At 46.0% G+C, this 27,623-nt stretch overlaps 1 protein-coding gene and 1 long non-coding RNA gene across 2 annotated transcripts; both read right to left on the minus strand.

The window, feature by feature from the left end:
- Positions 1–464: 464 nt before the first annotated feature.
- On the minus strand, positions 465–1,745 carry LOC147956805 (uncharacterized). The gene is made up of 2 exons (XR_015611507.1): positions 1,094–1,745; positions 465–887 (listed from the first exon to the last, which is right to left on the minus strand). It is a non-coding gene; the product is annotated as an uncharacterized LOC147956805 (long non-coding RNA).
- A 2,409-nt stretch (positions 1,746–4,154) lies between these two features.
- On the minus strand, positions 4,155–7,077 carry LOC125524705 (sucrose:sucrose 1-fructosyltransferase-like). The gene is made up of 4 exons (XM_048689739.2): positions 6,556–7,077; positions 6,321–6,329; positions 5,342–6,186; positions 4,155–4,972 (listed from the first exon to the last, which is right to left on the minus strand). Exons 1-4 carry the CDS (start codon positions 6,959–6,961, stop codon positions 4,289–4,291), a joined length of 1,944 nt encoding a protein of 647 aa, XP_048545696.2. The 5' UTR covers positions 6,962–7,077; the 3' UTR covers positions 4,155–4,288.
- Positions 7,078–27,623: the final 20,546 nt, after the last annotated feature.

Genomic DNA, 27,623 nt, shown 5'->3' on the forward strand with positions numbered 1-27,623 from the left:
GCTCTTGTTGTAGAATTTTTTTTGCAACAAAGAGCTTGTTGCATGAAAACACCCAACAAGAGAATCAGAGAGAGGGCCGTGGGTGGAGAGAGAGAGGTGAGTAAGGAGAGAGAGAGGAGGGAAGGAGAAATGGGCTCGCAACAGAGTGCTATGGGAGATCATCCGGGGGACAGAAGGGAAGGAGAGAGGAGGAGGGAAGGAGAAAGGGGGCCGGTGGCGGCGTCCTCCGGCGGGGCGGAGATCGTGCGCGCATATGTTGCTTGGCTGAGTGGCGGCGGCTCTAGATGAGAGTGGGGGGGGGGGGGGGGTGGGTGGGGGGGGTAGCGGGGAAAAGTGAAGATTGGCTGCTATTGAGAAACAAGTGATTGGCTGCTGAGAAAGAAGAGCGACGAGACAAATTTTCTGAAGACGAACCTTTGAAGAGATAAGGTTCAGCAACGATGTGTGACTCATGGGACAAGCAGTAATCAGCCGGCTGACGGGAAGCTTTTCCCATAATTGAAGGAAACGAAGTACAGGCATCCAACAAAACATAATGTAGAACGAGATGGTTCACAGGCCGCTATAAATACCGGCACCAAAGCTTACACTCCAATCTGGTAGGCTGTCAGGTATTTCTAAATATGGAGAACTATTCGACCTTACAAATTAAGCAAGAAGATACTTGCATACTAGCATAGATCTAAATATCATTTGCTCGTGATGATGTCACGCGCTGACTTGAGACAAAGGGTCACAGTATCCAAGGGTATTTCTGGACCTTTCCTCTTGAGACCCTCATAGATCCTCGCAGCCTCACCATGGATATTATTGTAGTCAATAGGAAGTGATTGCAGGAAAGCCTGGACCTCCGCTTTGCTCTCGGCAGACGTTGGCTTGAAAAGAGCCTGCAATAACACACGCAAAATCAGAAGTCGTCAAGTTTCAAGGATATGGAGGAATCTACAGCGTCGGCTGTGCCATGGAAGCCTAGTAGATCCGGGAACAAAGCCAGACGCCGCTTTAGGGAGAGGGCGAGAACAAAGGGAAATTGCTCTACATACATACGACGATTTGATCCAAATGTAGGAGTGAGAGAGAGAGAAAGTAGTACCGTTGATGTCTCTGCTAAGCGATAGCCAAGCCTCCTCACCACCTGCACCAGCTGCGCCGCCATTGTCTTCCCCAACACGATTCGCTTCCTCTCCTTCGATCGGTTGTTGCCTTGTTGGGGATCGCTTTGGCTAGCATTGTACGCGTGCGGTTCTTTTTTTTTTTATGGTTTTGTATGTATATACATGCTTGCAGGAGGAGGCACATTTTCTGTTCTCTATACTACTTTCGGCCTTACGGGACGAGATGGACTCCTCTCTCCAGTCACCGCTTTAGGGAGAGAGCGAGAACAAAGGGAAATTGCTCTACATACATACGATGATTTGATCCAAATGTAGGAGTGAGAGAGAGAGAAAGTAATACCGTTGATGTCCCTGCTAAGCGATAGCCAAGCCTCCTCACCACCTGCACCAGCTGCGCCGCCATTGTCTTCCCCAACACGATTTGTTTCCTCTCCTTCGATCGGTTGTTGCCTTGTTGGGGATCGCTTTGCCTAGCATTGTATGCGTGCGGTTCTTTTTTTTTTATGGTTTTGTATGTATATACATGCTTGCATGAGGAGGCACGTTTTCTGTTCTCTATATTACTTTCGGCCTTACGGGACGAGATGGACTCCTCTCTCCAGTCCAGTCCAGTACCAGCCTAATAGAGCACCCAGCAATCAAATTGTTTTATTTATACCTCTATATCTATATCTATACCTCTGTATCTATATCTATATCTACATTTATATCTATATCTATCTATATCTATATTTATATCTATCTATCTATCTATCTATCTTTATCTTTTTCTATTAATAAAGGGGCTATTGCTTCTTACTACCGCAATTTCATCTGTCCGTATTATTTTTGTATCCAAGGTGGTACTAATTTCAACCCGCAGTTCATCCATAGAGCAAATCCGCAATCCTCGTGATAAAAGACAAAAACGGTTCGTACTGGTACTGAGCTTTCAAGGATCACCCCGCAATCCTCGTGATAAAAGACAAAAACTGTTCATACTGGTACTGGGCTTTCAAGGATCACCAAAAAATATTGGGCCTGCTCCTAGGATTCCAAGGATCACCGAAAAATAATTGCCTGGGTTGGACATCGAACTCATGACCTTTGTTCCCCACGATAAGACTACAACCAGCTAACCTAGCTTTTGTTAAACATTGATAACTACCACACGTGTGGGTATTAAGAAATCTGTCCACACGTTCTGTGTGGTGCTTAAGAGGACCAGCCCACACGTCTGTCTGTGGGCAAAACAATTAGCACCCACCCGCCTCTTTTTTTCCCTCCCGATCCCTCTTACACGCGTGTGTGTGGGCGAAATAGATAACGCCCACATGCCCGGTACGTCAGGCCTCGTACCTCGGGGTCCCGCACGTCCCACGTGACACTTTACCGCGCGCCCCGCAGTTGCCATGGGCCAGATCCTCGTCCATGTTCGTTTAAGTGCAGTTGCCATGTCGCTGAACTACGGTTGCCATGTCGGACAACTACAGTTGCCATGTTTGCTCAACTGCAGTTGCCATCTCAGGTCAAAGTTCCAGATTACCATTTTTTGGACAACTACGGCTGTTGCCATGTGTGGTCTGGTCTAGTGCAGTTGCCATGATTTCAAAACTTTAGGAGTTGCCACCTACTAACACTAGGCAGTTGTCATGTAACGCTACAAAAAAAAAGGCATGACAGAAAACATGTTCGGGTAAAAGAGAGTTGCCATGTGCTCACAAGCACGCTAGGGCAGTTGCCATTTAAAAAGAAAGAATTGCCATCTGCTTACGTGCACGCTAGGGCAGTTTGCCATGTACCATGCAAAACATATGGCAACTGACATGTTCGGGTAAAAAAAAAGAGTTGCCATCTTCTTGCAATAATAGTAGGGCAGTTGTCATGTACACTGCAAAACGCATGGAAACTGGCAGCTTAGGTGTGGGAGAGGAGGCGGGTGTGTGGGCGAGATGGTAAACGCCCACACACCAGCCCTTGTGCGTGACTGAAAAACTGGTGTGTGGGCGAACTGCTAAACGCCTACACACCGGCTCCTCTGTGTGGTAAAAAGGATGTGTGAACGACCTCTCTCACACACCACACACGCGAGTTGTCCTACGTGGCATACAAAATCAGCTAATTCATGCCAAGATTCGTGTAGAAGTCTGAACGGTGATGAAGGCGTGTGGATGAGTTGGCAAACGCCCACACGTGTGGGCGTTAACATTTTCGCTTTTATTTGTGTTGGTATGAACGATTCATTTAACAATTGAATAGTCCCACACCGTTCCTTTCCAACAAATCCTACTGCTTTATATACGTCTGTAAGTTGTCTGGAAAATCAAGGAGCAATCAAGGAGCCGCCTCAAGTAGTACTAAGAAATGCAGGGTGAGGGTGGACGCTGTGATGGTATGGTGGGAAACCAACGACTTTATCTGCCTGAGAAAGATTGAGGAAGGAAGGACATGCTTAGACTAGTCATAGTGGGAGTAACTTAGCTGCTAACATAGTACATTTTGAGAAATTTTTGCTTATATGGCATGTAGTTAATGAGAAGTGGTAACATAATATATTACTGTAACATAGCCATTCCTAAAATAAAATGAGTCTACAAGTCATTAAATAAAGCCATATATAACACTACTAGTATGTTACTTTACACTATAAAGATAGTAATTTAGACTAATGTCATATGCATGACACTAATATAAGTTACACTCCATTATGACCAGCCTTATGGGAAACGAAGGAATTTAATACCGTCCAATTAAAGCAAGGACAGCCGTATGCAATGCTGCAAAGCTAGACCATTGTTGTTGCCCTAAGGTGGACCGCATGCTACAAAGCTCGACCACCATTGTTGTAAAGTCGGATGCCACTATTGCAACAAACTTCTTCTTCGGAGTCAATCACAGCTTACACCTAGCGTCACCTGTGTCGTGGGTACAACTGCATATAATTTAGATGCAACAGTAGAAGTTTTGGTGGGTATATCAATTTTTCTCCCGTTGCAAAGCACGGACATATGTGCTAGTTTTTTTAAAGACAGTCTTTTATTTCATGATGATGGACATGCATGAAAAATAATCAAATCTGCTGCATAAAGGTTTCAGACGGTAATACTGAGAACAATTTCATGTATGTCTGGTATAATACTGATTAACCAGATCAATCTGAAAGAACCAGAACATATTGGACATCAACATGAATCTCATGCATCACGGTATGCTTGTATTGGTGCTGAGGCCATCTCGTGCACCACGAGCTTCTCGACGGTAACGGCGGACCCGGTGGCGTTGTTGAAAACGCACACCCTACCAGCCGCATGGATGGCCTCCATAGGGTACACGCGCGATGTCACCGTCATCCTCCCACCCATCACAAAGCTCTCCACAATCGAATGATCCACAAGCACCCTTGCGGATAAAGCCTCTCCATGGAGCACGGGCACGGTGCTTCCCACCACGCGCTTCAGCAGTTCCTTGGCTCGCGATGACCCTGACTCATCATGGCAGAACTGGGTCCGGAGGCCCCCATCAAGACCCTTGTAAATGTAGAAGTACACTGCCAGTTGTTCGCTGCCGCTGTTGGTGGCATGGATGAGAAGACCAAAGGGGCCGAGCGCGCCTCGTTCGGTGGCACCACCACTTGTACTACAGTTGTAGCTGACATCGGCCTCGTTGAGGGCGGCGATGGCTGAAGCGTTGAGGCGAAAGGATGCCTCGATATCGAGTTGAGAAACTTGGCGGAGAGGGAGGGTTATGACAGAGCTAGACTCGACGGTGATGCCGCTGAAGTTGGTGGCGTTGTAGCGGAGGGTGTCGATCTCCTCCACTGGCCATTGGAGGATGTTCGTCCGGGTTTTCTCGTCTAGCACTACTTTCCTTGGAATCCCCTGCAGGCTCATCATACACGGTTCATTAGTTTGTTTATTAATAATATAAGTCCCACAACTATGAATGCACATTGACATCGAGAACTAATCATATGATTCTTGTTTAACTAATAAAGGCTTGACATGTACTGTAACAGCAGACATGGAAGAAGGAAAATGTCCTTAATTATTTTGTGTGGTTAGCAAAGCACAAAATAAATTAAGATCTTGGAAGATGTAAATGACATTTGATCGACATGTGTTGATCTATTGAATGAAACATGTATGCACTGACATACTCAATTCTCAAGACGAGATGCATGATACAATAACATAATGATAGATGGTAAACACAATGTAAAACAATAATTTCGATGAACAATAACATACCTGGAGGCTTGCCCATCCCTTGGCTATGTCGGTGTTGGGTGAGTCGGTCTCGCCAACAAACCCCCAGCTCACACGCCGCTGCTTGACCGGATCATAGAAGGATGTAGAGGCATAAAACTTACCCCAATCGACCCTCATGCCGATACCCACATCAGCTTCCGGGTCCAACGGCGTCCACCTGTTGGCCTCTGCATCAAACCTCCCCAACGCGTAGTAGTCATGCCACTCATCGTTCACGCTCGCCTTCATCACGTGTATCACCTCCTCTGATGAGTCGCTGCCACCGCTAATGGGGTAGAGGTCGATGCACTCCCACATGCCGGTGCCCTCGACACGGTGGACCGGGTCCGGGATGAGCTCGTACTTGATGAAGTCTTTCGTCTTGTACATGAGGGCAATACCGGCATGACCATGGTCATCCTTGGACCCTATGATGGTGCGCCATGTGTTGTCGGACTTATCAAACCATGCGGCCATGGGGTCGCGGAAGTCCCTGTCGCCAATGCCAGGGGGCGGGAAGATGACGGGGTTGGCAGGGTGCTTGGTCCAGGTACGGAGGAGGGGGTCTGCAGGGTCTGCAGGGAAGGCGAGGCACTGAACTTGGGCAAAGGTGTCACTGTTGCCCGTGTAAAGCAAGATGACCGTGCCATTGGGGAGCATGGTGGCGGATCCCGTCAAGACGCCGTTGATGTCGTACCATTGGTCGGGCACCATGGCGACGGGGAGATGGCGCCAGTGGACCAGGTCCGACGACACGGCGTGGCCCCAGGCGATCTTGTTCCAGATGACGCCTTTGGGATTGTACTGGTAGAAGAAGTGATACAGTCCACGGTAATACATGGGAGCTGCACATTATTGAGTTCCACGTAAGCAACATGCATGCATGCATACATACATACATACATACATACATACATACATACATACATACAAACAGACAGCTGGTACAGCAGCAAGTGATGAAGTAGTACGTACTAACCATTGGGATCTGCATGCATGCATGCATGTCGTGGAGTAGGTAGCCACGTCAGTCCGCCAGCAAGCAAAAGACAGTCAGTTTGTGTTTTCTAGGAAGCAAGCAAGCAAACAAACAAAAACAGAGCGAAAGTGTGAAAGATACTAGATCAAACCATGTAATGCAAACATGAAGGCAAAAATAAGATCTGGATCTGAAAAATCAGTCAGTGGAATGATGGAATCGACTGCATATATACCGTTCATGAAGTTCCCATCCGGCTGGAAATGGTAACCACTGCGCTGCCACTGCAGCATCTCCTTGCTCCACAGGAACCGGTCGGCATCGGCGCCGGCGGCGGCCTTGATGTCCTGCTCCGCTTGGGCCTCCCCGGGAGTCTTCTTCGACAGAACGGCCGCTTTCTCGTCGGTGGCTGCCCGGAGACGGGCTACCGGGTCAGCCACGTCGTCGAGATTGTCGCCCACGTTGAGGAGCGCATGGGTGACGACTAGCACCACCACGGCCACGGCGCCCAGCACGGCGGCGCACTCGCGCCACCTGGTGCCGCCGCCGCCGCCGCCGCCGCCCCGCTGGTGCTGCTGCAGCGCGTGCCCAGACATGACCGGCGGCGTGTCGGGGACAGCGCTAGCGCCGCGTGACTTCATCGCCACGGCCGATGCTTCGGAACTGGAAAGGGACTTTCTTTATCGGCTCGTCCAGCGGTCCCGAGGAGGAGCCATGTATGTATGTAGAGCCCCGCGGCCACGAGTGCCGTATCACGTGTTCCTTCTATCCTCAAGAGGAAACGTTACTACTACTTCCATCCCAAGTGGTTCGTCCATCGCGAGGTTGTCTTGGATCTTGGCAAAGTATGTTAGGCAGGACCGAATTGCAATCTATTATGGTGATTTCGGGTCCTTTCTATAAAATATTAGGAGCGAGTTGCAATTTCTAGTTTTGTTGGGTCCTTTTGTAAGATATATTTTCATACTTATTTGTTGGATTTTGGGTCAGGACCCTACTCGTGCTGAAAACGGTTTGTGTGTGGGGGGGTAGGGGGGGGGGGAGCGGTTGAGGGGAGAAAATAGAGTTATGAAGATGATGCGTGCACCATAGAAGAAAACAAGATAGTGTACTAGCCTCGCCGCTCAAAACTAATGAGTGGTTCCAATCTCATTGATCACAACATCCAACACACCAACTAAAGAGTACAACAAATCCAGTAGGTGTGAACATGAGACAACCGAGTTATTAACATGTTATGTGCACTACATAGAAGAAAACAAGATAGAGTACCAGCCTCGCCGCTCAAGACTAGTGAGTGGTTCCAACAACATCCAACACTCCCATTGAAGAGTACAACAAAGTCTAAGGATGCAAACAAAGTAGATAGATAGATAGATAGAGAGATAGAGATATAGAGAGAGTGAGAGTAATATGATAGGCTCGCCATCTAGGATGCATGAGTGGTTCCAGCCTCGCGAACCATGGAGTAAAGTTCTTGGAAATGAGACTTCACAATAGACGCCAGCCACGAGAGCCACTGATATATAGTGTAACATAATTTATAGACTAGCCATGTCATGGCATGAACTGGCGACAACGCTTATACACATATAGACAAAAACTAACTTAAAAAATTATTATGTGTGCACTATACAACAAATGGAAACACCAGATGGCACCGCCCTCACTAGCCAGGGCGCAAGGGTGATAGTATTGAAATTTCCACTTCTATTGGGTCTTTCGAGACCCTTCCACTGTTTAGAAAAGTACTGGAGGGGGGATACCGGGTGGGGGGAGGTAGAGACTAGCCTCGCCGCTCAAGACTATAAAGTATTTCTAGCCTCATTGACTGCAACATCCAACCTCTTGTTAATGAGTACAACAGTGCCGACATGTGCAAACAATGTACAAGCGGTGCATGAGAGAGAGAGAGAGAGAGAGAATAATATGATAGGCTCACCCTCCAGGATGCATGAGTGGCTCCAGCCTTTTGGACCATGGAGTAAAGTTTTAGGTAATGAGACTTCACAATAGACGCCAACCCATGAGAGCCACTGATATAGTGCAACATAATTTATAGACTAGGCATGTCATGATATGGGCTAGCCACAACTCTTATACACACATAGCACAAACTAACTTATGAAACATATTATGTGTGCACTATAGAAAGGAAAACAATAGATAGCACCATCCTTAGGCCAGGACTCATGAATGATACTATTGGAATTTCCAGTTCTATTGGGTCCTTTTGTAAAATATACAATTATGCTTATCTAATGGATTTTGGGTCTTTCAAGACCCTTCCACTAGTACATGACCCCCTCCCCCCCCCCCCATTAGCATCGATCAGATGTGCCATCTAGCAGCTTCCAATCCGAACGCTGCAAGTAACCTATTAGCAGCCATCTCAGAGTAGCAGTGTTCCCTCTGGACGCTGCTACTATGTCCCATGTATCAGCGTTCAGTTTGAACGCTGCTAGCGAGCACCACCTCAGCAGCGTTTCCATCTGACATGCTGCCAAATTATTCAACTCTAGTAGCGCTCCCTACGGCGGCCGAATGTTGTTAAGATGATGCACATGTTATCTGATTGATTAGCGGGTACTATTCAACAAAGTTCCTTTTGTTTGAAATTAAATGGTGTTATTGGGCCTTATTTAAAGGGAAAAGGCCTAAAACAGGGACCTCTCCCCTCCAATTTTATTTTACTTAGTGGCGGATGTGTTTTCTCTAGAATTCTTGCTAAATCTTCTTGTGCTGACATTATCTCTGAGGCACTTTCTAATATCATACTAGATGGTGTCATCAACCTTTAGTTTGTTGAAGACACTATCTTTTTCCTAGATCTTTCTTGTGATAATGCTAGAAACATTAAATTTTTACTCCCTTGTTTTAACTAGCTTTGTGGTATGGATATTTACTATAATTAAAGTCATTTTCCCAGAGTTCGGGTTGCAGAGGAAGTTTCTAAAATGTTATCTCAAATCTTTTTCTTGCTAGAAAAGTTATTTTCCTCTTATGTATTTTGAGTGCCTTTACACTATGCTAAACTTAAAGGAGAATACATCCAAACTATTATTGATAAACTCATTTGAAGAATTTGTGGATGGAGGGGTAAACTGTTCAGTAATGAGGCCAAACTTGTTTTTACTAAGAACAGGCATCAAGTATTTTCATGTATTTGATGCTCATCATTAGGTTCCCTAAATGGGCTATTAATGCCATTACTACCAGATGGCTCACTTTCTTTGGGGAAACATTGATGATAATCATATATACCACTCGAAGAACATGGCATTGTTGTCTAGGAGAAAAATCGTTTCGGCGATTGGGTGTTCCAATTTGAGAGAAATTAATTTTTCTTTATTATCTTCTTGGGCCAAAAGAATTTTTTTTGTAGAAATAGAACTAGCAGATCCTTGTGGATCATAAATATAGCACTTTTAATCCCAACATTGTTTGGTCCAAACAAGGTGTTGGTTCTCGATTTGGAAGGATTTTACATGGGCTTTTGTTGTTGTTAGACCTTTTTATAAGTGAGTTCTTGGTAATGGAAATGCCATTAGTTTTTCGCATGACCTTTGGGTTGGTGATAGTACTTTGAAAACTCAGTTTTGGAAAATTTTCGAGATCTATCAAAAACATAATGTTGGGAAATGTAGTAGAAAACATATTTTGTCCTACGAATCAGACTCCTGAGATCAGTATGAAGATGCAGGTTAGATTGGATCTGGTCTTTACCAACAAGAGTGCAACAAAAGATATGCTAGTGTAGATCGTTCATGTAGATTCCCACAGTTAGGATCTATGACCTCACAACCGTGGGAATTTCCCCCCTTTAAAAAATATGGAAAACGTGATATCTCTGTCGATATCAACGCATAAGGAATTTACAGTTCAGCATAACTTCACCGTCCAAAGCTAATATATGCTGGAGAACAGAAGATAAGGTGGAGTAGCCATTGGAAGGTGGAGCAATTTCCACGGAGAGAGAGAGAGAGGGGCAGCCCTTGCATCACATTGGTTGCAATTTAGGGGCTGCCCCCTCACATATATATAGGAGTGTTGGAGGTAGGGCTGCATTGGAGGACGAGGCACCTCCTCCTAGGGCCGGCGAACCAAGAGGTGGGCGCCCCACCAAAGCTTAGCCTCCCAAGTGGCTTTGCCCCCAAGCAAAAAGGGGTCGCGCACTATTTGGGCCTTTTAGGCCCATGTGGCCGCACCCCCCCCCCCCTCTTGGGATTGCCAAGTTGGCAACCCCACGACACCATATATATTTTTCTCAGAGGTTCCAGAACACTTTGAAACCCTCCTTGATATACCGGTGATTTTTTCAGGATCCAAGGACTTTCCCGGTTTTTCGAAACTTCTCTGGTTTTCTCCGAAACATTTTTGGCTCTTCACCAAAATATTAACAAACTAGTGAACCTTAAGCATGTGACCCCGCAAGTTTCGTGAAGTGCAGAAATGACCCAGAACTCCTTCGGTCAATGATCAATAGCGAAACCTTAGACATCCATGTTGACCCCTACACTTACAAATTATTCATCATGTGAACCTTAGTTTCTCATACAAAATTCCTTTGCTTCGTGATACTTTACAAAACTCGACGCGAGATGTATCGGTATCCATGTGAAGTACTCCCTCCGTTCCAAATTACTCGTCGCAGAAATGGATGTATCTAGAACTAAAATACATCTAGATACATCCATTTTTGTGACGAGTAATTCGGAACGGAGGAGTAACTCTTGATCATTAAACCGAGTTATCCTCGTTACCAATTTTGTTTTCTTTTCTCGTTTAGGTATTCCGGCATCCCCGTGATCATATCATGGTGTGTATGGACACGCGATGATGGATACTATTGTGGTATTTGCATGGTGGTAGATGCCATGGTATTGCTAAGAGAGATGAGAGCAAGGCTACGGTGTAGATCCGGGATGGTATTGGACAACAACACACTATGATATACCCAGGTTCAGGGCCCTCGTGTGGAGGTAACACTCCTATTCCTGCAAGGATCTCGATGTTGAACAGATGGTGTACAAGATTGCTCCTGGAACTGTATCAGAGGAGGAAGAAGAGGACTCAGCTCTCTCCCTCGTGTGTGTGTGTGTGTGTGTGTGTGTGTTTGTGTGTGTGTGTGTGAATGAATGATCAGCTGGGCCCCCCGTGAAGGCTCCATGGATCACCTTATAAGCATGATGCCCAACAAACAAAAGAGTGAGGGAGAGAGTAAAAAGGGGGTCCATGGGACCCGGTTGACTGCTTCGTCTTGTCCCGCGAGGTCACGTAGTGGGTGATACTATTTATCAATAGTGCCCGACTGTAGCGGTATGGCTGTCTAGACAGTCTGTCGGCCATATTGTCTTCTACTTGTGTCCGATGGGACGCCTCATGTTGACTTTGCACAGCTGGTGCAAGTAGAGAGGAGGCAGCCGACCACCATGGCAAAGGGGAGCTGGCCACCATGGCTAGCTTGGGTGCAACCGATCACCATGCACTAGTAGAAAACCGGCCATTAGCATCGGTTCGTAAGGCCCTTTAGTGCCGGTTTCGGAACCAGCACTAACATTTCGGCACTAAAGGCCCCCCCTTTAGTACCGGTTCAGCACGAACCGGTGCTAAACGGCAACCACGTGGCACGAGCCAGCTCCGGGGGCCGGGAGCCCTTTAGTACCGGTTGGTAACACCAACCGGTACTAAAATGTTTGGGGGGATTTTTGGTTTTATGATTTCTTTTTCATTTAATTTTGTGTTTTCCATTTTAATTCTTTTTCGTTTGCTGGTATTTTACGGTACTACACATTGTACACGTTATGCATATATATATATATATATAAATAGAATTTCTAGTAGAACCAATCATATATATATATCATCAATGTCTCACAAACCACCATATTAATTTACACATACACACATGTATAGCTATATACAATTTCTCCTACATATGCATGTTGCCTTCGGAGCCAGTGGCATTAGCCTAATTGGTGCCTTCGGAGCACACGATGACAATTGGAAGTGGTTCATGACATGTTCGATGGAGGCGGTAGCGGGTAATAGTATTCTCCCTTCGGATTTATGACCTGGTCGAGCAAAAATCCCGCTATTTCCTCTTGAAGTGCTTCTACGCGCTCCGTTTCTAGGAGCTTGTCCCGCACCTCTTTGAACTGTTAAGAAGGAGATCAATATGCATGTGTATTAGTTGTGTGACTAGATATCGATAATGGTGTAAAAATTGTGAATAGTGTTCTGACAAGCGTACCCATTCCTGTCTTTGAGATCTGCTCCTTTCGGACGCCATCATGCGAATGTTCTCGCAAACGCAGTATGCACACAGATTAGTCCCCTGCGCCTGCTTCAGGGCCTTTATTACAAGAATGGAATTTAATTTGATCAGATAATAATTAATCAAGCATGATAATTAAAAAGATGGCAGCTAGCTAGCTAGCTAGTACTACTTAATTACTTACCTTGGATCGAAACCATTTCAGCTGTGGTTTCCATTCGCTTTCCGTGACGCTGATGAACCTTGCCCAAGCCCTGCCCGCCGACAAAGAAAATGAATAAAGGGGTTATTAAATAGTTCATATCATGAAATGACGAACTAAATAGGCCGAGATATATAGTTAATAATGATTGAAATTACCTGTTGACTATCCCATACAAGATGTTGTAGTCACTATTTGCTTTGAGTAGCGAGTCCAGTATTTCAACTGTTCCGGTGTCAACTTTAATGATACACAAGATCCAGTGAAATCTGCATGCACACACGTTTGCATGTCTTAATTAAGCGGGCATATGTAAGCAAAAACATGTAGCTAGCTAGTAGGCAAAAACAGAGAATTTGTAGTACAAGAAAGTGTGACTCACTCGAAGTTGTAAGGAAGTAGTATATCTTCATTGTATTTGAGGCGCTTCAAGAACTCTAGCATGCTGTCCTCTACCTGCTTTTCATAATACTTGCTCATTTTCCATGTGTATTGATTAACGGTGTTTGGGTCAATGAACCCAATGCCATAGCGTCCACCTTTTCTCATTTCATACATCTTCATCCTGCATAATACCACAGAAAAGAATATAGTGAGGATAATTACAGGTAATGATTGATCAAAAGGATCACTACAGCTAGCTTGAGACTTAAATTACAGAAAGAAATCACTTACAGACAATAGCAAGTGACGATAGATTTGTCGAGTGCGTCTTGATTGTATAACTGAAACAGTTCAGAGTACTCAACGGCCACAGCATTCTCATGGTAGTAATCATCCTTCTTGACGTACACCATGAGGGACTCTCGATTGGATCTCTTGGTAATGTCCATGTACCATTGATGCAATTCATACATTCTCGTTGAGAGCTTCTTGACATCTTCTGGCTTGATCAAAGGTTGGCCCCGGACATATTTTCATTTTATTTCCTCCTCTGTAATCACAGGCATGTCCTCGATCTCGAGGAGTTGTCCAACAGTGATCTTGAGTTCTTCAGCCTGCATTATATGCTCCTGGGTTATTACCACATCGCCCACCTCGGGAACGTAAACTGTTTGGCCACAATAATATTGGGCGCGCGTACTGTCACGTGTTGTCGGCACAACAAGCGGGGGGGTCGATTGCGCCGCCTGTTCTCCCAGCTGGGCAACGGTTTTCCCGCATTTTTCGACAGCTGCTTGTTGTTTGCTCGAGCTCGAGCTCGCCTCCTTCTGTAGACGTTGTCGATGTAACTTCCTGATGTGGCGCTCATAGTCTGTGTCAACAGGCTTAGGAGCTGGTGCTTGAGCCATACGAATGAAGTGGTCAACTACTTCCACAGGCACTTTCTCCCTTGGCGGCGGTGGCGGCTTCGGTCCAAAATGGGCGTTGACTTCTGCCCGCACTATGGCATCGGTTTGCTCCTCGGTCCTGTCGTAAGCCCTCACAGGAAGAGGAGTAGTGAGGTTTGGACCATATTTATATCGCTTGCCTCCGCCTGTACTTCCTGTACTATGACCTCGACTGGTACCGCTATGCACCATAGCTGCGGGGTGTCTCTTCTGCGATTGCTGAGGCGGCGGAGACGACTGACGGGGCTGAGTTGGACGAGGAGGAGTGGCCTGAAGCTGTGCCGGACTTGGAGGAGGAGTGGACGTCTGACGCTGTGTCGGACTTGGAGGAGGAGTGGCTTGACACTTTGCTGGACTTGGAGGAGGAGGAGTGGCCTCACGCATTGGTGGACTTGGAGGAGCGGGAGTCTGCTGACTCGGTGGCGGACTTCGACGAGGAGTCGGGTGACGCGGTGTCGGTGGCCTTCGAAAAATTATGCAATCCTTTCTCCATAGGATGATACGATGTTTGGCATCTCCGAGTGTGTGCTCCTCATCACCTCCAGGAATGTCAAGCTCTAGCCCCGAATATTGGTCCACCACCTCATCAACCAAGACACGAGCATAGCCCGCTGGAATCGGGTTGCAATGGAAGGTTGCCTCGGGGGAATTTGAAAAAGCAATGGCGTCCGCCACCTTCATGGATATGTTCTTCATTTTGAAGTGTTGCTCGCAGTTAGTGTTCTCCGTGATGTCATCCACGGGGTAACTATCCAGCACTACTGCGTCGCCCGGGGCGGAACCCACGCTGCTTCTCGGCATGGATGGGGCGGTGGTATCCAATGCTGGATCATCCGCTAGCTGCTGCAGCTGCTGAGACCCCCTTTGCTGGCTAAGTGAGTCGATCTGCTCCTGCTGCCGCTGGAATTTAGCTGCCAATTCCGCTTGACTTGCTTCTAGGCCTTGAAGGCGTTCATAGTCGAGCTTCCTTTGCTCCTCCTCCATCTTCCTCTTCTTCTCCTCCACAATCTTCTTTCTCGCACGGGTTCTGTAGTCGGCGTTCCAGTCTGAAAACCCCTCATACCACGGAATAGCGCCCTTGCCTCGTGTTCTTCCCGGGTGTTCAGGATTTCCCAGGGCACGCGTAAGCTCGTCGTTCTCTCTGTTGGGCTGGAACACCCCCGATCGAGCCTCTTCTATTGCAACAAGTAGCGCATCGTCGGCTCCGTTCAGACATGCCTTCGTCGAAACATTGCCTGTCTTCGGGTCCAACTCCCCCCCATGCGCATAGAACCAAGTCCTGCACCTGGGGGGCCAGCTCTTACTAACCGGAGTGACACCTGCATCCTCCATCTCTTTCTCAGACTTATCCCACTTAGGCATTGCCACCGCGTAGCCACCTGGCCCTAGCTTATGGAACTTATCCTTTTTTCGGCATTCTTCTTGTTTATTCTCGACCGTTCCTTAGCTAATTCTGAATCCTTAATTTCACGAAATCGTCCCAATGAGCACTTTGATTCTCTAGTATCCCCTCGAATACTGGAGTCTTCCTTCCTCCCTTGACGTACTTCTCCCACGTCATTCTCTTGTGGTTCTTGAATGCAACCGCCATCTTCCTAAGAGCAGCGTCCTTGACTTTCCGCATGTCTGCTTCTGTGAAATTATCTGGTAAGGTGAAATGTTCCATGAGAGTATCCCAAAGCAGATTTTTTTGATTCTCGTCGACAAAAGTAACATCTGGACGTGGATTTGCTGGCTTTCTCCATTCTTGAAGGGAGATCGGGAGTTGGTCCTTCACAATAACTCCGCACTGACGAACGAACTTGTCCGCAATCTTCTTAGGCGCTAATGGTTCTCCATTAGGTCTGATTGCCTCGATATTGTACTTTACGCCCTCCTTCAACTTTTTGTTCGGGCCTCGTTTCGTCCTTTTGCCTGAAGATTTGCTCGATCCGGATGGCTGAAAGAAGAAAGATCGATTCGTTAATATATCTTCAACTCATTTAAAACATGCGATGATCACCAGATTCCTGCTTATATAAATATATATACCTCGCCGGTGTTTGTTGTTTCAGGATCAACATGTTCTTCATCGTAGTTCATGACTTCATCTTCTCGGTCGTCGCGATCGAATATCATATCACCCTCTCCGGTGTTGTTTAGAAATTCGGAGCCGTCAAAATCTTCTTCATTCTGATCATCATCTGGCCCGCGTATGATATCGAGCATGGTCTGTTCTCTCTCTCTGTCGGTATTGTCCGCCATAGCTTTTATTTAACTATGCCAAAAGAAATATAAAACAATTTAGTATAATCTCGAATAATATATATAATCTCGAATACATCGTCTTGAATAATAGATATAATCTCGAATACATCATCTCGAATAATAGATATAATATTGAATACATCACTAGCTAGCTAGCTAGCAAGCTAATAAAGATCGAATAGTACAGAGTAATCTAGGCCACTCGCGGTTCCTGAGGTGCGGGCGGTGGACACCCAAAGAGAAGGAACCATCACTGGATCATAGCTCGGGTGATCTCCCCAAAGAACCTGCCAGGTATTGGAGAACCTGACGTCCATAGCAGCCATGTAGCGATGGACGTGCTCGTCCTCCCCCCTGACACGGTGACGTACCACCTCCGGCGGGGCCGGCTCCCTCCGCACCGAAAGTGGCCCACATGAATGCCACCAAAGGAGATGAGGGTCGACGACGGGACCCGGGGCCGGGTTCCTCACCAAGCGTCGCGCCCCTGAAGGTAGCACCTCCCAGTGCCAGCCCGGCGGAGCCCAGTCCCGGACATGGGTCCTCTGAAGCAAGACGTCGTCGCGGACGTGTCGACGGCGAGGATGCGGGCCGGGCATCGTCGACAACAAAATACTATATGCCGCAAAAGTAAAGTAACATTTTTTAAATGATGGATTGTGATGATTTCATATATGCAAATTCTAAATTTTATAACTAAAAATATAAGAAACTAAAAAAACATCGATCATCGTCTAACAATTTGAAATTAATCTAATTCATCTAGCTAGCTAAAACTAACATTTCCAAAATTTCTAACATTTCTATATAACTAACATTTCTATAACATTTGACATTATATATATTATAACTGACATTTCTACATACTATTTGACATTAATCTAATCTAATTAATTAATTCATCTAAAACTTTGTATGAAAAACAGAAAAAACTAAAAGCTAAAAACAGAAAAATTGTGTGTGTGTGCGCGTCTAGTGTGTGTGTAGTGTGTGTGTGTGTGTGTGTGCATGTAGTGTGTGTGTGTGCGCTACGGTCGGCGCCGGCGCCGGTGTGCGCTACGATCGATTGGAGGGAGGAGAGGGGCCGGGGGAGGGGCTCACAGCGCGCGCGGGCAAGGTCGAGGCGACGGCGACGGCGAGGGCGAGGTCGATCCAAAGGTGACGGCGACGGCGAAGCAAGGGGATCGGCGACCGGGACGGCGACGGGGGTGCCGCGGAGTCGACGGGGACGACGCGACGAGGACGAGGGCGTCGCGGAGTCGACGGGGACGGCGTGACGGGGCGGCGGCAGAGAGAAGTGGGAGATGAGAAACTGAAAAATTTCGAAGTGTTTCTTATATAGGGGACACCTTTAGTACCGGTTGGAGCCACCAACCGGTACTAAAGGCCTGTTTTGGCCAGCCCAAGTGGGGGGGGGGGGAGCACCCCACTTTAGTACCGGTTCCTGGCTCCAACCGGTACTAAAGGCCCCCCCTTTAGTACCGGTTCGTGCCACGACCCGGTACTAAAGGGGGTGCGCTGCCAGGCGAGGGGCGCAGAAGTTTAGTCCCACCTCGCTAGCCGAAGGGCGCTCACACCTGCTTATAAGCCCCGCCGCCGCTGCTGTCTCGAGCTCCTCTCTAAAGCAGGCCTTCTGGGCCTACCTCTTCTACTCTGCCCTGTGGGGCCTATTGGGCTTGCGGGTCTGCATCCTGGCCCAACAACAGGTTGGGTTTCTAGTCGTATGCAGGCCGCTGTTGCCCGGTAGGTGGGCTTTTTTCATTTAGTTTTTTCTTTTCTGCTTTATTTATTTTGTTTTATTTGAATTATTTGAAATTTGTGTGAATCACTAGTTTGTGAATAACTTAACTTTAAAAATACATTTTCCAGTGATTCTTTTTTCTTATGTTTAATATTAGTATGTTTTATCATTATATTCAATTTGGTAATGCTTAAGTTATTTAAAAATGAAATGCCTTTGTAACGGATGAGTTTTCGTCCGAAACCCTGATACTTCAAAACAGATTGTCCATTTTGTACACGAAGTGTATCCAGTTTTTGCGGTAACCCTCTCTACTTTTTTGCACATGCTATGTGGGTGAAATTATGATACCATGCCAACTTTCATCCTTTTCTGAGTTCATTTGAAATGCTTTTCAATTTCAGGGTCATTTAGCTGAAAAAATCAATAAATGCATGAAAGAATTTGCTTGCACATAAAATTTCTTCGCGTTTCAAATGCCAAAACACATAACTAGCTACCCTAACTATTACAGAGATTCCCTCCTGGGTGTGAAACACAGAAGAAAGTGATGATAGCTAAGCCGATCACATCCCAGATCTTTGGGTGTGAAACTTTTTCTTCGCGTGTGTCCCTTTGCGTCGTAGCCATGGAAAATCTTCATCATTTAACGGGATGCTCGGGTCAATATTCACTGTGAATGGAGCAATTTCATCAAACTTTTCATAATCTTCTGACTTGTCTGTCTTGTCATCCACTCCCATGATGTTTCTCTTCCCAGAAAGAACTATGTGCCGCTTTGACTCATCGTACGATGCATTCGCTTCCTTATCTTTTCTTTTTCTTGGCTTGGTAGACATGTCCTTCACATAGAAAACCTGTGCCACATCATTGGCTAGGACGAATGGTTCGTCTGCATACGCAAGATTGTTGAGATCCACTGTTGTCATTCCGTACTGCGGGTCTTCCGTTACCCCGCCTCGTGTCATATTGACCCATTTGCACCGAAACAAAGGGACCTTCAAACCACGTCGATAGTCAAGTTCCCATATGTCCTGTATGTAACCATAATATGTTTCCTTTCCCGTCTTGGTTTCTGCATCAAAGCGGACACCACTGTTTTGGTTGGTGCTCTTCTTATCTTGGGCGATCGTGTAAAATGTATTACCATTTATCTCGTACCCTTTGAAAGTCATTATATTCGAAGATGGTAACTGGGACAGCAAGTACAGGTCATCTTCAATAGAGGTGTCATGCATGGTACGTGCTTGCAACCAGCTGGCGAAACTCCTGGTTTGTTCACGTGTAATCCAGTCATCAGACCGCTCCGGGTGTTTGGAGCGTAGCAAATTCTTGTGTTCATCCATATACGGAGCCACCAAGGCGGAATTCTGTAGAACTGTGTAGTGTGCTTCAGTGAGAGAATGTCCGTCCATACATATTATTTGTTCCCCTCCTAGCGTGCCTTTTCCATCCAGTCTGTCCTTATGCCGCGATTCAGGAACACCAATCGGCTTAAGGTTAGGAATAAAGTCAATACAAAACTCAATGACCTCCTCATTTTGACGGCCCTTGGAGATGCTTCCTTCTGGCCTAGCACGGTTATGAACATATTTCTTTAAGACTCCCATGAACCTCTCAAAGGGGAACATATTGTGTAGAAATACAGGACCCAAAACGTTAATCTCTTCGCATAGGTGAACTAGGACGTGCGTCATGATGTTGAAGAAGGATGGTGGGAACACCAACTCGAAACTGACAAGACATTGCACCAAATCATTCTGTAACCTTGGTATGATTTCTGGATCGATTACCTTCTGAGAGATTGCATTGAGAAATGCACATAGCTTCACAATGGCTAATCGAACGTTTTCCGGTAGAAGCCCCCTCAATGCAACCGGAAGTAGTTGCGTCATAATCACGTGGCAGTCATGAGACTTTAGGTTCTGGAACTTTTTCTCTGCCATGTTTATTATTCCCTTTATATTCGACGAGAAGCCAGACGGTACCTTAATACTGAGCAGGCATTCAAAGAAGATTTCCTTCTCTTCTTTGGTAAGAGCGTAGCTTGCATGACCCTGATGTATGCCGTCTTTTCCGTGCATACGTTGCTGGTCCTCCCGTGCCTCAGGTGTATCTTTTGTCTTCCCATACACGCCCAAGAAGCCAAGCAGGGTCACACAAAGATTCTTCGTCACGTGCATCACGTCGATTGCGGAGCGGACCTCGAGGTCTTTCCAATAGGGCAGGTCCCAAAATATAGATTTCTTCTTCCACATGGGTGCGCGTCCGTCAGCGTCATTCGGAACAGGTTGTCCACCAGGACCCTTTCCAAAGACCACCTTCAAATCCTTGACCATATCATGTACATCAGCACCAGTACGGTGGCGAGGCTTCGTCCGGTGATCTGCCTCACCTTTGAAATGCTTGCCTTTCTTTCTTACGGGATGACTGCTCGGAAGAAATCGACGATGTCCCAGGTACACATTCTTCTTACAATTAGCCAAATATATACTGTCGGTATCGTCCAAACAGTGCGTGCATGCGCGGTATCCCTTGTTTGTCTGTCCTGAAAGGTTACTGAGAGCAGGCCAATCATTGATGGTCACGAACAACAACGCCTTTAGGTCAAATTCTTCCCCCATGTGCTCATCCCATGCACGTACACCTGTTCCATTCCACAGTTGTAAGAGTTCTTCAACTAATGGCCTTAGGTACACATCAATGTCGTTGCCGGATTGCTTAGGGCCTTGGATGAGCACTGGCATCATAATGAACTTCCGCTTCATGCACAACCAAGGAGGAAGGTTATACAAACATAGAGTCACAGGCCAGGTGCTATGGTTGCTGCTCTGCTCCCCAAAAGGATTAATGCCATCTGCGCTTAGACCAAACCATACGCTCCTTGCGTCATCTACAAACTCCTTCCCGTACTTTCTTTCGATTTTTCTCCACTGCGACCCGTCAGCGGGTACTCTCAACTTTCCGTCTTTCTTACGGTCTTCTCTGTGCCATCGCATCGCCTTGGCATGCTCTTTGTTTTGGAACAAACGTTTCAACCGTGGTATTATAGGAGCATACCACATCACCTTGGCAGGAATCTTCTTCCTGGGGCGCCGGCCCTCGACATCACCAGGGTCATCACGGCAGATCTTATAGCGCAATGCACCACATACCGGGCAAGCGTTCAAATCCTCGTACTCACCGCGGTAGAGGATGCAATCATTAGGGCATGCATGTATCTTCTGCACCTCTAACCCTAGAGGGCAGACAACCTTCTTTGCTTCGTACGTACTCTCGGGCAATTCGTTGTCCTTTGGAAGCATATCCTTTATCATTACCAGCAACTTTCCAAATCCCTTGTTAGATACACCATTCTCTGCCTTCCATTGCAGCAATTCCAGTGTGGTGCCCAGCTTTTTCTTGTCACCTACGCAATTCGGGTACAACAATTTTTTGTGATCCTGTAACATGCGCTGAAACTTCTTCTTCTCCAAATCACTTGCGCAGTTTCTCTTTGCATCGGCAATGGCCCGACCTAGATCATCAACGGGCTCATCTGATGCCTCTTCTTCAGCTTCTTCCCGCATTGCCGGCTCAGCTTCTTCCCGCATTACCGGCTCAGCTTCTTCCCCCATTGTTGTATCATCGTATTCAGGGAACCCATGGCCAGGATAGCCGTCGTCGTGCTCTTCTTCTTCATTGTCTTCCATCATAACCCCTCTTTCTCCGTGCTTGGTCCAAACATTATAATGGGGCATGAAACCGGTCTTAAACAGGTGGACGTGAATGGTTCTTGACGTAGAGTAATTGTGACCATTCTTACAGCGAGCACATGGACAAGGCATAAAACCATCCCCCCGCTTGTTTGCCTCAGCTGCAAGCTGAAAAGTACGCACGCCCTCAACGAACTGGGGAGAGCATCGGTCATCGTACATCCATTGCCGGCTCATCTTCATTACACAACACCGAATAGACCAAATTAATACAAGTTCATACATAAAGTTCATACAACACTTAAATGCAACAAACAAATAACTCTCTAGCTAAAGCATTTAAATGCAACAACAAATACGATCAAGATCGCAACTAAGGTAACAATGGATCCAACAGCATAATGATACCAAGCCTCACTATCGATGGCATATTTTCTAATCTTTCTAATCTTCAAGCGCATTTTCTCCATCTTGATCTTGTGATCATTGACGACATCGGCAACATGCAACTCCAATTCCATCTTCTCCCCCTCAATTCTTTTCAATTTTTCTTTCAAGTACTCGTTTTCTCTTTCAACTAAATTTAACCTCTCGGCAATAGGGTCGGTTGGAATTTCAGGTTCAGATACCTCCTAGAAAAAATTTCTATGTCAACTTGATGGGCATAATTTGTCATAAACACGAAATGCAACTAGTTTTAAAAGAGAATATACATACCACATCCGAATCATAACAAGGACTAGGGCCGACGGGGACGGATATCAAAACCATGGCACTATATGTATAACAAACAACGTACGGGTAAGATAATTATACGAGTAACTATATATCCAAATCACACACATCAATTTTTATATAAAATGTCATGAACAAGAGGCTCACCACAAGGTGGTGCCGGCGATGGGACGGTGCGGGCGATCGACGGTGGCTACGATGGAGATTTAGAAGGCACTAAGTAAACCACACCTACATATGCAAACTAAGTGTTATTTTTGACCTCAAATTGCATATAAATCAAATACTAGCACATATATATATATCCTCCCAAATTACTAAACTCACACATTAATCACTATATAAACCAATGCAAGAGCTAATCTAGAAATGAGAGATGAAAGGACAAAGTTGCTAACCTTTGTGATCATTTGAATGGATGAGGGCCTTTAAATCTTGACAAATTTTGGGCAAATTTTGTGATGAACTCGAGAGGAAGAAGGGAAGAACAGAGGAGAGGGCCGGAGAGGGGAAAGGGGGAAGAACAGAGTGCTGGTGGACAAAGGGTTTATATAGGACGACCTTTAGTACCGGTTCGTGGCACGAACCGGTACTAAAGGTGTTGGAGGGGCCCCACTCTGACAACATCCTGCCACCACTCTCATTAGTACCGGTTCATGGCACGAACCGGTGCTAAAGGTTCGCCACGAACCGGTACTAATGAAAGCGGCCCGGCTAGCCGTTGGAACCGGCACTAATGTATACATTAGTGCCGGCTCAAATACAAACCGGCACTAATGTGCTTCACGATTGACCCTTTTTCTACTAGTGATGGCTGCCCAAGAGCAGCCGGCCGTGGTAGGCCATGGTGTTGGGGAACACAGTAATTTCAAAATTTTCATACGCACACGCAAGATATATCTAGGTGATGCACAGCAACGAGACGGGAAGAGTCTTGTCTACGTACCCTCGTAGACCGTAAGCGGAAGCGTTATGACAACGCGGTTCACTACTGGAATCAGCTTCTTTGCCGTCCGCCATGGCGGACGGCAAAGGCATGGATCACGGACGGCAAAGACCATTGCCGTTAGCCAGCAGACGGCAAAAGGTCCGGCTGAATAAGCTACGGCAAAGGGACTTTGCCGTCTGCTGGCGGACGGCAAAGATGAAATGGTCTTTGCCATCCGCCAGCAGATGACAAAGGACCTAGACGGCACACGTGGCAGCGTAGGTCCGTTAGGGGGTTAATGGCGTGCTTTGCCATCTGCCAGCAGACGGCAAAGACCTTTGCATCTTTGCCATCTGCTGGCAGACGGTAAGCGGAAGCGTTATGACAATGCGGTTGATGTAGTCGAACATCTTCACGATCCGACCGATCCTAGCACCGAAGGTATGACACCTTCGAGATCTACACACATTCAGCTCGGTGACGTATCACGAACTCTAGAACCAGCTGAGTGTCGAGGGAGAGTTTCGTCAGCACGACGGCGTGATGACGGTGATGATGAAGCTACCGGAACAGGGCTTCGCCTAAGCACTGCTACGATATGACCGAGGTGGATTATGGTGTAGGGGGGCACCGCACACGGTTAGGACAATGATCAACTTGTGTGTCTATGGGGTGCCCCCCTCCCCCGTATATAAAGGAGTGGAGGGTGGCGGCCCTCTATGGCGCGCCCTAGAGGAGTCCTACTCCCACCGGGAGTAGGATTCCCCCTTCCAAGTAGTAGGAGTAGGAGAGAAGGAAGGGGAGGAGAGAAGGAAGGAACGGGGGGCCGGCCCCACCCAATTCGGATTGGGCTAGGGGGGCGCGCCTCCCACCTTTTCCCTTCCTCTCCTCTATTCCACTAAGGCCCAATAAGGCCCATATACTCCCCGGGGGGTTCCGATAACCTCCCGGTACTCTGGAAAATGCCCAAACTCATCCGGAATCATTCCGATGTCCAAACATAGGCTTGCAATATATCAATCTTTATGTCTCGACCATTTTGAGGCTCCTTGTCATGTCCGTGATCAAATCCAGGACTCCGAACTACCTTCGGTACATCAAAACACATAAACTCATAATATCGATCGTCACCGAACGTTAAGCGTGCAGACCCTACGGGTTCGAGAACTATGTAGACATGACCGAGACTCATCTCCGGTCAATAACCAATAGCGGAACCTGGATGCTCATATTGGTTCCTACATATTCTATGAAGATCTTTATCGGTCAAATCGCACAACAACATACGTTGTTCCCTTTGTCATCGGTACGTTACTTGCCCGAGATTCGATCATCGGTATCTCAATACCTAGTTCAATCTCGTTACCGAAAAGTCTCTTTACTCGTTCCGTAATGCACCATCCAGCAACTAACTCATTAGTTACATTGCTTGCAAGGCTTATAGTGATGTGCATTACCGAGAGGGCTAAGAGATAACTCTCCGATACTCGGAGTGACAAATGCTAATCTCGATCTATGCCAACTCAACAAACACCATTGGAGACACCTTTAGAGCATCTTTATAGTCACCTAGTTATGTTGTGACATTTGATAGCACACTAAGTGTTCCTCCGGTATTGAGATTTGCATGATTTCATAGTCATAGGAACATGTATAAGTTATGGAGAAAGCAATAGCAACAAACTAAACGATCATCATGCTAAGCTAAAGGACGGGTCAAGTCAATCGCATCATTCTCTAATGATGTGATCACGTTAATCAAGTGGCAACTCTTGTCTATGGTCCGGAAACATAACCATCATTGATTCAACGAGCTAGTCAAGTAGAGGCATACTAGTGACACTCTGTTTGTCTATGTATTCACACATGTACTAAGTTCCCGGTTAATACAATTCTAGCATGAATAACAAACATTTATCATGATATAAGGAAATATAAATAACAACTTTATCATTGCCTCTAGGGCATATTTCCTTCAGTCTCCCACTTGCACTAGAGTCAATAATATAGATTACATTGTAATGATTCTAACAACCATGGAGTCTTGGTACTGATCATGTTTTGCTCGTGAGAGAGGCTTAGTTAACGGGTCTGCAACATTCAGATCCGTATGTATCTTGCAAATCTCTATGTCTCCCTCCTTGACTTGATCGCGGATGGAATTGAAGCTCCTCTTGATGTGCTTGGTTCTCTTGTGAAATCTGGATTCCTTTGCCAAGGCAATTTCACCAGTATTGTCACAAAAGATTTTCATTGGACCCGATGCACTAGGTATGACACCTAGATCGGATCTGAAATTCTTCATCCAGACTCCTTCATTTGCTACTTCCAAAGTAGCTATGTACTCCACTTCACACGTAGATCCTGCCACGACGCTCTGCTTGGAACTGCACCAACTGACAGCTCCACCATTTAATAAAAATATGTATCCGGTTTGTGACTTAGAGTCATCCGGATCAGCGTCAAAGCTTGCATCGATGTAACCGTTTACGACGAGCTCTTTGTCACCTCCATAAACGAGAAACATATCACTAGTCCTTTTCAGGTATTTCAGGATGTTCTTGACCGCTGTCCGGTCATCCACTCTTGGATTACTTTGGTACCTCCCCGCTAAACTGATAGCAAGGCACACATCAGGTCTGGTACACAGCATTGCATACATGATAGATCCTATGGCTGAAGCATAGGGAATGACTTTCATTTTCTCTCTATCTTCTGCAGTGGTCGGGCATTGAGTCTGACTCAAATTCACACCTTGTAACACATGCAAGAATCCTTTCTTTGCTTGATCCATTTTGAACTTCTTCAAAACTTTATCAAGGTATGTGCTTTGTGAAAGTCCAAGTAAGCATCTTGATCCATCTCTATAGATCTTGATGCCCAATATATAAGCAACTTCACCGAGGTCCTGCATTGAAAAATTCTTATTCAAGTATCCTTTTATGCTATTCAGAAATTCAGTATCATTTCTGATCAGAAATATGTCATCTACATATAATCTCAGAATTCTTACAGAGCTGCCACTCACTTTCTTGTAAATATAGGCTTCTCCAAAAGTCTGTATAAAACCATATGCTTTGATCACACTGTCAAAGCGTATATTCCAACTCTGAGAGGCTTGCACCAGTCCATAAATGGATCGCTGCACACTTTGTTAGCACCTTTTGGATCTACAAAACCTTCTGGTTGCATCATATACAACTCTTCTTTAAGATATCCATTAAGGAATGCAGTTTTGACATCCATTTGCCAAATTTCATAATCATAAAATGCAGCAATTGCTAACATGATTCGGACGAATTTAAGCATCACTACGGGTGAGAAGGTCTCATCGTAGTCAACTCCTTGAACTTCTCGAAAACCTTTTTGCGACAATTCGAGCTTTGTAGATAGTAACACTACTATCACCGTCCGTATTCCTCTTGAAGATCCATTTATTCTTAATGGCTCACCAATCATCGGGAAAGTCAATCAAAGTCCATACTTTGTTCTCATACATGGATCCCATCTCAGATTTCATGGCCTTAAGCCATTTCGCGGAATCTGGGCTCATCATCGCTTCCTCATAGTTCGTAGGTTCATCATGGTCTAGTAACATGACTTCTAGAAAGGATTACCGTACCACTCTGGTATGGAGCATACTCTGGTTGACCTATGAGGTTTGGTAGTAACTTGATCTGAAGTTTCATGATCATCATCATTAGCTTCCTCACTAATTGGCGTAGGAATCACTAGAATTGATTTCTGTGATGAACTACTTTCCAATTCAGGAGATGGTACAATTACCTCATCAAGTTCTACATTCCTCCCACTCACTTCTTTCGAGAGAAATTTCTTCTCTAGAAAGGACCCATTCTTAGCAATGAATATCTTGCCTTCGGATCTGTGATAGAAGGTGTACCCAACAGTTTCCTTTGGGTATCATATGAAGACACATTTCTCCGATTTGGGTTCGAGCTTATCAGGTTGAAGCTTTTTCACATAAGCATCGCAACCCCAAACTTTAAGAAACAACAACATGGGTTTCTTGACAAATCACAGTTCATAAGGTCTCGTCTCAACGGATTTTGATGGTGCCCTATTTAACGTGAATGTGGTCGTCTCTAAAGCATAACCCCAAAACGATAGCGGTAAATCAGTGAGAGAC

The sequence above is a fragment of the Triticum urartu genome, chromosome 7A, assembly GCF_056163025.1.
Source record: "Triticum urartu cultivar PI428250 chromosome 7A, HENAU_Tu73, whole genome shotgun sequence".
Taxonomy (NCBI): Eukaryota; Viridiplantae; Streptophyta; class Magnoliopsida; order Poales; family Poaceae; genus Triticum; species Triticum urartu.